Source organism: Thamnophis sirtalis, unplaced genomic scaffold (assembly GCF_051295495.1).
Source record: "Thamnophis sirtalis isolate CommonGarterSnake01/CBP01778 unplaced genomic scaffold, rThaSir2_p1.2 scaffold_13, whole genome shotgun sequence".
NCBI classification, from domain to species: domain Eukaryota; kingdom Metazoa; phylum Chordata; class Lepidosauria; order Squamata; family Natricidae; genus Thamnophis; species Thamnophis sirtalis.
Genome location: NW_028261393.1, coordinates 33,024,628 through 33,036,888, shown reverse-complemented (window position 1 = coordinate 33,036,888; position 12,261 = coordinate 33,024,628). Strand labels below are relative to the sequence as shown.

Sequence of the window (12,261 nt, the reverse complement as noted above, 5' to 3'; positions counted from 1 at the left end):
CCAAAGATATCCCATAAGCAGTCTTGACTTTGATTAATCTTCAAAACCATCAGGAATCAAGAGTTTTAAGCCAGTTTTCTAGCTCCAAACATCAGTCCTACTTTGGAGTAAGCCAAAGCCCACACCCAACCCAGGGATTAGTGTCTATATTGCAGGCTCCTGCACCAGGTCAGGTGTGAATGGGTGGAGTAGGTTCCTATGAAGTCAATTGCTTTCCCTAGCCTTAATAAAGCGGTATGTCAGACCGGGAGGGTCGGGAAGAAGACGCAGATCACAACTGAGGGAGCTTCTGTACCATGGAAAAGCCTCTGCCCAGCGCTCTCTTGTTCTTCTTCCTAGGATACACCGCTGGGGCGGGGCGGAGCGACACGTGCCGCCTTGTGCTCTACGGAGTGCCGCTGCTGGACGCCTCCGAGGAGTCTTCCTTACAGCGAGCCCCAAGGTCCCCTACGCGCCCAGGAAAGACACACGCTGCCGACCCGCCGGCGAAGGAGACCAGCAGGCTCTGGATTCGCCTTGGCGCCTCGGCACAAGAGTTTAGCCGTTCTCCCACCGACCCACCAGGTAAGGAGGAGTGTGGACAACGGCGGTTGGGGAAGGAGCAGTGAATGACGGGGTAGCTGCAACTCCTGGCTTCCCTTCGCTGTGCCATCTTTCGCCTGTGCAAAGTTAAAAGCGCAAATTGTGCAAAGCTGTTTGAAGTGTTTCCTGCTGGCGAGGGGGAGGGGCTGGTTCTCCACTCCCAGCTGAGGGGACACGAGAATCTGGTTGAGATTTAGGGGTACACCTCGAGGAAGAAAGTTTTCGGAACTGGCCTGGCATAAATGAGTATTCTCTTAAGGGCGGCCTTCCGAGTCAACCGTCTAGCTCCTCCATTGCTGTGTTGAGTTGAGAATAGCGTTGGATGACCTTCTGTATACCATCATCTACGCCGTTTATAACGCCCTTCATTTTTAAAAAATCTGTTAGATGGCATTACGAACTAAAAACTAAGTACTTAAGTACAAGTTGTAAGGAAGCTAATCAAAGTTATGAGATGATGTTTTCCTTGTCCCTACAACTTGGCCATTATTCCTAAGAATTAGCTCTGCAAATATATGAGTGCAGCAGGACTTATTCACATGCTCTTTTTTTCTAAATTAGAAGCTGGGGTTCTTCTTATGGAAGGTGAACAATGCGACAAATGGGTGCGTGGAAAGGCAAGTCCCGTTGAGACTTTCCACTGCCCCACCCAAGATAACCAATGGAAGGAGATGTTTTGCTGTGGCACCTGCATGGCCTCCTACTGCTGTTCCTCCACAAAGGAGCGCCTGGACCAGGCAAGCTGTTCCAAGATTGTTAGGACAGAGAACCAAGAGCCTGATGGACCCACAGTTGAGAAGATCGGTAAGATGACATCTGTCTCTTATTTGGGGGGGGGGGGGCATTTGTATATTAACTTTAAAGGGGGGGTGTCTTTAACACAGACAATTTATCCCATGAGTGAGTGTGGGTCTTGACTTACTCCAAAATAAGTCTGGTGCTTGGAGCCACAAAAGAGGCTCAGTTAGCATTCTTGATTCCTGTTGGTTTTGAAGAGTAAAAGACAAGACTATTTTTGGTGATATCTTTGGCTAAAATGTCAATGTTTGGAGTTGGGCAAAGTTTTAGTCTGACTAAAAATGGGATGCATCTCAATTCTTCATAAGAAGCCTAGACTATACTAGGACACTGTTAAGTTCACACAACATGCTAGATTTGGGTGAAGAATGTTGTTGGGGTCAAGCCTTAATGGTTGTCATTGAGTGGTGTAACTTAATATTCTCAAACTTGGCACCTTTGACTCCTAAAATTCCTCAGTCTGCCATGCTAGTTGGAGACTTCTTGGAGTCAACATATTCCAAAATTGCAAGGTTTTGAGAAACACTGGATTAAATAAAGATGCATAGCCGGAAACTACCTAGGTATAACTAGATAATTGCCTAGAGCTAAGTAGGTCTGGCCCAGGTTAATACTTGGATGAGAATGGCTAGGAGTTGTGAGAATAACACATTGTGAGGAAAAATGAAAGCAGTGAAACACAACTTCCATACCATTCCCAAGAAAAACCATAAAGATGTGTTCATAGATGCACAGGTACATGAGTCAATCAAACGTTACCTCTTCCTAATACATTAATATGCAAATAGATGTAATTCTCAATATAAATTTTGGGTTCAATTGTGGTTTTAAGTAAAAAATGTAAGTGAATTTTGCCCCATTATATGACTTTCTCACCACATTTGTTAATTTGCAGTTCTTAATAACATGGTTAAATGAATCTTGCTTCCCCATTGACTTTGTTTATCAGAAGTTTGCAAAAGAGGCTCATGTGACCTAGGGACACTGCAATAGTTGTCAAGCATCTGAATGTTGATCATGGGAATGCAGCAACGGTCATAAGTGTGAAAAATGGTTATAAGTCACTTTTTTCAGTGCCTTTGTAACTTTGAACGGGTGTAAGTCAAGGACTACCTGTCAGTTGGCTGGCAAAGCCATCTTTACTGAATGTCAGTCCTGTTTATAAAGCGCAGCATGGTTGTGGTCACCCTACCGTTGTTAAAGCCTCATTTGTGCAGCAGTGAGCTGGGTAATTAGATATTTTGGTAGCTAATTCTGCTGTCGAAGCCCAGAGATGGTTGTTGATTTGTATCTTTAGTCAGAGTATGGATGAATGAAATTAAGTCTGTTGTATGAGTGTAGCTGCTGACTCTTAAACCAACATTGGAGTCTTTGATGTGCATCCGACCTGCACAGTTTATGCCTCTTGTTATTGCTGACCCAGGAAATTGTTTTATTAATTTTTAATTTATTGGCTGCCGAACTTTAGATGGCATATAAAACCAGAAAAAAACATGCTAAGTTAAAAATATAAAGTAGGCAGCCAAGGCTGAAATAATTTGGTAAATAACAAATTCAGCGAAATAAAGGGGGGGCTTAAACTTCTAATCAACAAAGCATGACTGGTAACCATGGATAATTGTTAAGCAAACAGACAAGTTAGATAATAGTTTTAAAACTTAACACTTTTATTGCTTAGCACCATTCAGAATCCATCCAGACCTTTGTGTTGTAACTAAATGCATGACCGCTAAGACTGTTCTGCAGATGTTGATTGGCTGGTAAATAACTTTTAATGCCCAGGATCATATATCACACTAAATGATTATAGTTGACAATCTGGGAACCCAGCTTTCTGCAGCCTGTAAATCATTGCTTAGCATGTTATCCTGTTATGAATTCAGCAAGCCACAATGACTAGGTATGAAACTCTGCAAACCTAATGGGCAAATTCATTCATAGTGTTGCAGGTTACTGGAAAGACGAAGAGACGGAAGTCTGTTACTAATGCAGAACAATTCTCTAGAAATGGGAGGCATTTGGGGATCTGCTGGAAGAATCAAAGAGGAAAGGGACTTATGAGAGAGTGCATGGCACACAAATCTTTAGGAGAACAAGTACAGGTAGTATTCAACTTACAACCACAATTGAGCCCAAACTTTAGTTAAGTGAAACATTAAGTGAGTTTTGCCCCATTTGACAACCTTTCTTGAAATAGTCATTAAGTGAATCACTGCAGTTGTTAAGCTAGTAACGGTTAAGTGAATCTGACTTTGCTTGTCAGAAGGTCACAAATGGCGATCACATGACCCACTAGGATACTGGAACCATCATATATATGAATTTTGATCATGTGACGATGGGGATACTGCAGCTTGGTGGTAGGTTGAAAGATGGTCATAAGTCACTTTTTCCAGTGCCATTGTAACTGAACGGTCAGTAAATGAACTTGTTAAGTCAATGACTACCTGTAACAACTGGTCCCTTATTTTTCAGATGTCCTTGAGTTCATTGCTATAGCACTTGCGCTCAGCACCTCTTTCATTGTGTTCTTCTGCGTACTGCGCTATCGGATGGAATGCTTGGAGGCCCAGGAGGCGCAAAGAGTGGCTAATGCCCAGCTGGACTTGATCCAAGGGGTTCCTGCCACATCTGTTATTGACAGCCCTCCGCCTGAAAGGGCTGCCTCTGCAGCTCCTGATCCTCCATCCTCGGTGCCTGAAGAATCCCAGAGTTCCTCAGAGCTGCCCACAGCTGTGGCCAATGTGCTTTGGGGTTTTGGAAATCCCATTCGTGAAGTGATGAAACTACCCATATTTATCCTAGGAGGGCCACTGGGGGTTGTACCTGAAGAAGAGAAAGAGGAGGAGGAGGAGGAGGAGACAGATTTTTAACTGGAGAGAGGAGAAATTAAGCAAGCCCCAAGCTCAGTCCTGAGCATTGGTGTCCTTAGCTTTTTTAGCATTAGGAACTGAACTATTCTTTTTTAACATCTTTTTAGTAAGTGCTGCTCTGTATCCTAGAAATGTCTTTTACTTGTGTGCTACCCATTCCCTGACCCACATAACCTTTGGTTTACACGGATTATCTTGCTTCTTCCCCCGCTTTCACACCACTGAACCCCTAGTTGAGATATTTGAATTGCTCTCTTCAATCTTTCCATTAGAGATTGGGATTAGAAGATATGGCGTTCTCCCAGCCATGAGTCTCAAAGGGGACCTGAGACCTTATTTTAGCCAACATTATTTAAATGCTCTGTAAAAAGAACAGCTGATAAGGGCACTTTTCCATTTGGCAGGAAGCTTCTTTCTTAAACCGTGGTTTGCATGCAAGTGGAGGAGAGGAAAAAACCTCTGCAGAAACTATATCCAACATACATTGAAACTGCCTACTGCACCCTAGCTCCCAGAATTCCCAGTTTCATTGGCTTAGAATATTGGGAAATGCTGTCTCCATGCATACTCAGAGCAACAGGTTGGATGAGATACTTCTAGCTTAGGGATCAGGTAGAGAAACTCCCAATTTCTCTTCTATCCACCACAAACACACTTTTTGATGACTTGAGAGAGTTCAATGCAAGTGGAGACACAACAAAGCCAGAGTAAGTGGCCATTTAAAACAGTAGGTGGGTGATTTTGCTTTATTTTTTTCATTTGGTGAGGGGTATGTATTTTAGAAAACACAAATGTCTTTTGTTTCACTTTTCTCATTTGTTTTAGCCACTATTAATAAGACAAAGAGTGCCTTTTTAAACAGGAAAGGTTGTTTGACTTTTGCTGCTTTAGCAAAAGAGGAATAGATGAAGGATATGAAATGCTTTTACAATGCAACCATCAACTGCAAACATATTGTACTGTCAATAATTGTACAATAATTATTGTGCAATTGTACCGTCCCTCTGAATGTAACAATTATCAATAAAGAATATGTGATTGTGTGATGTTTTAATCCTGCTTTCTGATGCATTCTTGAATAGTTGAAAAGGTTCTTCCACTCATTACTTGCCATGAATTCTTCTAAAAACATGAAAGGATTCAGGGTGAAGTAAGCAACAAAAGATAAAGGTTTCTAGTTCATAACGTGGCTGCCAGTTGTGCTTTTTTTCTTAAATGTTGCCCTTTCAGGATGTGGACTTGGTTGTTCCTGTGGGACTCCCTGCCACAGTCACACTCAGGAATTCAAACTTCCATGTTGGAAATAGTTCCTGCTAGTTTGTAAGTCTAGGTACTTCTCAAGTGACAATGGTTGCTTAGTGACTGTTTGTAGTTATAACAGATCCTCCAAAAAGTGCTTATGACAGGACGTTATTAAAAGAAATCTTTCCCCTTCAAATCCTATAACATGTTTTCTTTTTTATTTGTATAATGTTAACATATTTTAGTTTTTTGTTTTTTATTTTTTCTTATATTGATGTATTCTCATTGTGTTTTTCATTATTTTATTTTATTCTATTATATTGCTTCTGGTTACATTGCTTTCATTTTCTTCCTTTTTATTATAAGCTATCAAGAGTAATTCCACAACCAGATAGGCGGCAACACATTTAAAAAACAAGCAAGCTGTCCATAGTCGCCTTAGCAGGGAGATGGGTGGCATATAAATAAATGCTTTTTAGTTAAGTATTTGTCAGATTTACACTTTTAGGAGTCCAAAATAGCTTGCATGGGAAGATCTCTTTGTATATATTCTCACAATAGTAGTGTGATGTAGACTGGCTCCAGTGAATTTTCATAGTTAGATTTGAACCTTCACCCTATGAGCAACTGTACAACTTTGGCTACCCTGCCTTCCTCTAATGTGCTGCCTACAAGACAAAAAATCATCTTAGAAAAAAAAGAAACTAAACCAAGACCAGCATGCGCTGATTCCTTTCACAGATGCAAGAAAATAAGGGGCTGCGTTCTTAGCTCAGCAAGAATGCAGGAGAAAACTCCAAAAGGTGGATAAAATTATGGTATAAAGTTATATATTTTTTCTTTAAGAAAGGCACCTAAAGCCAGTCTTGATAAGTGAACTGCAGTGATCATAAAGTCAGATTGTCCTGACACTTCTAACTTTGCCAACCTCTTGAACAGCAGAAAAGTATTTACAGTGTTCCTTTTTTAAGCACTGGGAAAAGTATATTTGAAGAACCTTTAAGTCCTGCTCAATTGTTCTTCCACTGAGCAACTTTAAGATATGTAGGTTTAACTCAGAATTCCTCAGTTAACATTGACCACCCCACCCCCCCTCTTTGTGGCAGCCCCTCAAATACTGGAACATTGCTATATCACCCCTAGTCCTTCTCTTCTTTAGACTAGACACATTCAGTTCTTGCAACTGGTCTTCATATGTTTTAGCCTCCACCCCATAATCATTTTTGTTGCTCTTCTCTGCACTCTTTTCAGTCTCAACATCTTTTTTATAATGGTAACTAAACTGTTGTAAAGCAAGGGCTATCTTTACAAAGAAGGAGTGGAGAAATCATAGCATGATTCAAAATGAAATGCAAAATGAGATTAAGAGACCGGATACAGGCTATTGTTAAAGACCTTTTTAAAAGAAACACTACATCTATTTTATTGAAAATCATTGATTGAATTGGTGGGCTGGCTGCTAAAATAAAGCAAGGTCATGATATGCACTTGAAAGTAAATCAGGAAGACTGTAATTTTGGGGGTCTGGCAAGAACAAAGAATGCTTATCCACAGGAAATACGCATGTGTAAAGCAATTATAGGTAGTTAGAAAGCTGATAAAAGTAATGAGTTAGACAATTTGCAGACCTCAGCTAAAAGTTAGGAACAGAGATGGCTTGCAGCAAAGGAAATGTGTATTAAATAACTCCTGGGCATTCATTAGCCAAGGCTTAGGAATAGGGGCAGCTAGAGATCAATAGAACAAATTGTAGAATTATTACTAAAATGTTCATTAAATGATATTTCTTATTATCTCACCTTGTCCCTCCTCCTCCTATAGTGAAAATGTATAAAGCTTTCTTAATCATTTGTTCTTGGTTCTTGGCGTTTTGGCCAGAAATCCTTTTTCCTTGGGGTATCCCAATAAAAAGCAATCAAAACCTGCACCTTGTGTCTGGCGTCCATCATTGGCCTCGGCACCAGGCTCAGACACGAATTGGGGACAACAGAATGGATCATTTCAAATGCTCAAGTATCTTTTAGATAAGCTCTTTTTTGTCTCTAGATTTTATTGATTTTCTGTTTACATTTCGTTGTCTTGGTTATTTAATTTGTTTAACCATACAGATTACATTCTTAACCTCCACAATTTAGTTGTTCTGATGTTATACCTAATAAAAACAGTTCAGGTTTAAAATCTACATATTTTTCCTGTCATCTTTTCTAATCACTTATGCATTTTCCAATTTTTTTTACTTTAACACAAGTCCACCACATATAGTAATATGCTAGACATATTTTTAAACATTTTAGCTATAACTTTAGCTGTCATCTATAAAACATTTTATATAAAATTTCTATATAAGAAGTTGCCATTGCCATAGATCCTTTTCTTAATTTTTCATCAGAGTTCAACAATATCTGATCAAAGACTATTTGCCCTTTATAGAGGCCATACTTTTTCATGTATTTGTCGTATCTAGATTGCATTTGCAATTGAGGCCACCATGATAATATAGTCTTCAAACTTTTGCTTAGATTTCCCTTCAGGGTTCAAAATATGTTTATATGTCACAATGTTTTCAAACTTCACCAGATTTGGATATGTAAAGGCTTTCATTGTTATGAGCCATTCTGGAATTTTTGAATAAATCTTAGGTTTTATCCCCCCCCCCCTCCCAGTTCACTCTTTGTAATGCATTGTTGAAAATTTTCTAGCTGGGAATTTATATTAAGGATCTGTTCATCTTATCTGTTTTTTCTTCCATTTTATATTAGTTACTTTTTATCTCATATTATCTCATCATTATTCTTCCTTATCTTCTTTCTTTGAGACAATTATTTCTTGAATCATCTGTAACGTCTGCATTTCTCTTTGAAAGTTATTAGCTTTTTCTTGTTGGAGTATTGAGTCTATAGTTCACTGGACTGGAAGCTCCAGAGGAGGGTGCCGGAGAAGAAATATTTTTACCAATTTTGGTAAGATTTAGAGCACTCTTCCTCACCCCCAGCCTCCGGTTACTCAATTTTAACGTTGTCTAATATAGCAACACCTATTCATCTTCTCAATAGACAATTTAAATTACACTTTAAATTTTACATTTTATAATCTTTCATTTATCTTTAATCTTTATAGTCCAACAAGCTCTAATATTTAAATCCACCAGATAAAGTTTATAATCCAATTCTCTCCAAAGACAAGTGTTAGATCGAGTAATGGAAAGGCACACACAGGCTAATGGTAACAACAGCTCTTTATTAACTCATAGCAACTATGTACAATCCAGCGAAGGTTGAGTCTGACAGCAGCCCTTTTATAGGGAGCTGTCAGACCCTTTGACAGTGGGAACAGAGGACCTTGGTGGAAACTATTATAGCTGAGGCTAGTAGCTAACACCCCTCCCCTCTTAAATGGAGTAATCTTACTGGTTACGTAGTCACACAGGTAGGCGGGCTTTTTGGTACCTCTGCCTGACCTGTGCAGTTCAGTTGGAGGGTGTTCTTTGGGCAGGTCAGACAGACCTGTTTGCTCCGCAACTCTGCTTGGTGGAAGCTCCTGGAACCTTTCACAGGCCGTGGCTGGAGCTTCTAGAGCCAGTTCGCTTGGAGCTCGCTGTGGGCCTGCAACCCAACCAGATAAGTTCCCTGGTACCCTCGGGCTTCAGCTGCCTGTGGATGGAGTGAGTTCTTGCTCCGTTTGGGTAGGGCTTTGACTAACTCATGCAGGAGTTACCTCTGGCTATCTAAGAGTGGAGTTGGAGAGGCGGCCACGGAGTTGGTCAACGTGCCTTCTCCAATTCCGACCGTTCTTGAGCTCTGCAAGATAAGAGCGAGGCCCGGTGATGCCTATCACTGTGGCAGGAATCCACAGAGTTCCCCCGGCATAGTTGTAGGCGTAAACTGAATCCCCTATGCTAAAATTCTGAATTTTGCTTTTGGAGTCAGGGGGCAATGCAGCAGAACAGTTTGGGTGTAGCCTGTCTAAGTGGGACCTTAGCCGGCAACCCATGAGAAGCTTGGAGAGGCTTCTCCCTGTAGTGGCATGGGTGTGATGTGCAGAATTAGCAAATAGTGGTCAACCCGTGTTTGCCAATCTCCCGGGCCCATCCTAGATAGGGCCTCTTTTGCAGATCTCAGCATTCTCTCCGCCTGACCATTGGAGGCCGGATGGAATGGCGCGACCAGGGCATGTCTGATTCCCTGTGCTGCTAAGAAGGTTTCGAATTGCATGGCCGTGAATTGGGGCCCGTTGTCAGAGACCAGAATGTCGGGCAGGCCATGCGTGGAGAAAAGTCTCCGTAGTACCTTGATGACCGCTTCTGCCATAGTGGAGGTCATCAGGACTACCTCTAGCCATTTCGAGTAGGCGTCCACAAATACGAGGAAAGTCTGGCCATGAACTGGGTCAGCAAAATCAATGTGCACTCTAGACCACGGTGCTTGAGGTCGCTCCCACTCCTTAGCGGGTGCCTCTGGGGGAGCTGGTCTGGACTCTTGGCACGGTGTGCAGGTAGCCACCCATTCTTCAATCTCCCTGTCCATGTTAGGCCACCACACGTAACTCCTGGCCAAAGACTTCATCTTGACAATTCCAGGATGCCCTACATGTAAAGCAGGTAATACTGCAATGTGCAGTTTGGGTGGAACAACGACCCGGTCCCCCCAAAGCAAACAGCCATTAACAACAGACAATTTGTCATGCTTACAATGGTACACTTTGAATTCAAACCCAACCGGCCCCTTGGGCCACCCCCTCCACACCCAGTTCAAAATTTGTTTGATGGTGGAGTCTTTTGCAGAGGGATGGGCAACGTTACTAGACGAGACAGGACCAGTGTCTAAGCAGTCAATGAGAATAAGAGGCATCTTGGGGGTAGGGTCAGCAAGAAGTTCTGGTAGCAGGCAGCGGCTAAAAGCGTCGGTGTGCCCCAAAGTGAAGCCTGGATGGTGGACGAGGCAGTAGGAGTAGGAAGCTAATAAAATGGTCCATCTGGTCATCCATGGTGATAATGACACAGGAGTAGGTCAGTCCCCAGCCAGCAAGCACGGTAGCAGTTTGTGGTCTGTAATTAGTTCAAAATCACAGCCGTATAGGTACTCATGGAACCTCTTTACTCTGGCCACAGCAGCCAAAGCCTCATGGTCCAACTGGCTGTAGTTCCACTCGGAGGCGGACAAGGTCCTAGAGTAAAAGGCTATGGGAGCCTCGGTTCCATTGGGCATGCGATGGCTGAGGCCGGCTCTGACGCCAAATGGGGAAGCGTCGCAGGTCAGCACCAATGGCAGGGTCTGGCTGTACTGCACCAGGAATGTGTCTGCTGAGAAAAGTCTTTTTAACACGGCAAATGCGGCAGCCTCAGCTCTGCCCCAGGACCACTTCACATTCTTCGCCAGGAGACGATGTAAGGGCTCAGCAACGGTGGCTTTCTGTTTAAGAAAGACGCTGTAGAAATTAAGGAGTCGGAGGAACGCCTGTAGCTCAGTTTGATTGCAAGGTGTAGGGGCGTCCTGAATCACTTTAATTTTTCTCGTGGTCGGGTGAATCCCAGAGCCATCGATTAAGTACCCTAAGAATTCAATCCTTGGCACGTTAATTTGGCATTTTTCTTTTTTGAGACAGCGGCCGTCGTCTCTAATTCTAGACAAAATTGTTCATAAACGTTTGAAAAGTTGTGCCTCATTTGCAGCCGATATCAAGATGTCGTCAAAATAGGGGACAACTCCTGGAATCCCCTGCAAAAGCTGTTCCATGACGCTTTAGAACAGTCCAGGAGCGATACTAACTCCAAATTGCAGGTATTTGAATGCACCCATGTGCGTCACAATGGTTTGGGCCTCTGCCATAGTGCCAACTACAGGCAATTGTTGGTATGCCTGCGCCATGTACAATTTAGCAAATAAAGAATAAAGAATGTAATAGATGCTGTACCATGGGTACAGGGTAAGCACTTTGTTGTAATGCTTCATTGATTGTGCATTTGTAGTCCGCACAGATGTGGAGAGACCCGTCAGATTTGACAGGTGTCACTATAGGGGTCTCCCAGCATGCATGATCAGCCGGCTCTAGGATTCCCTGGCCTATGAGCTTGTCAATTTCCAGATCGATTTTGGGACGGAGAGCGAAAGATACCCTCCTGGGTTTTAGCCTTAGGGGGCTATGTTGAGGTCCAAATTAAAAGAGATTGGAGTCCCCACATACTTACCCAGACTGGTGCCGAAGATGTCCTCGAACTCCTTAAAAATCACTTCAGCACTCTCGTCCTTTAAGGCAGTGGTCCCCAACCTTTTTATCGCCACGGACCAGTCAGCCTTTGATAATTTTACCGTGGCCCGCTGAGCGCGCGCAGGGGTGGGGAGGCATCTTCTGAGTGAGGCGTTTTCTGTAGAGCCGCAGGGAGACTGGGGAGACGTCTACAGGGTCACAGGTACACATCAGCTTTGGGCCACACGTGCGTACCTGCGCAGGGCTCTCTTCCCTGGAGCCTTTGCGCACGGCCCAGGAGCCTTTGCGCTGCAGCGATCATGTCCCCCGGCCGCTGCAGCGATCATGGCCCCCGGCCGCTGCGCGGCCCGCTGCCAGGTACTCCACGGCCCGGCACCGGTCCGTGGACCGGGGGTTGGGGACCACTGCTTTAAGGCATTGATACCTGTCACTTCTAGGCTCAGGGCTTTGAATCAGTCAAGCTCCAGGAGGCTCTGCAGGTCACAGCTGACCACCATCACTGGGAGCTGGCCGCTGTATTTCTTGAATTGCACCCAGAAGGTGCCCTGGCCCATGTTGGGGA

General features: G+C 43.2%; 1 protein-coding gene across 1 annotated transcript; it reads left to right on the top strand.

Annotated features, from left to right (window-relative positions):
• Positions 1–1,147: 1,147 nt before the first annotated feature.
• Positions 1,148–5,307, top strand: LOC106552561 (protein shisa-2 homolog). Its single transcript, XM_014070876.2, has 2 exons — positions 1,148–1,386; positions 3,856–5,307. The coding sequence occupies exons 1-2, from the start codon at positions 1,161–1,163 to the stop codon at positions 4,251–4,253; spliced, it is 624 nt and encodes a 207-aa protein (XP_013926351.2). The 5' UTR covers positions 1,148–1,160; the 3' UTR covers positions 4,254–5,307.
• Positions 5,308–12,261: the final 6,954 nt, after the last annotated feature.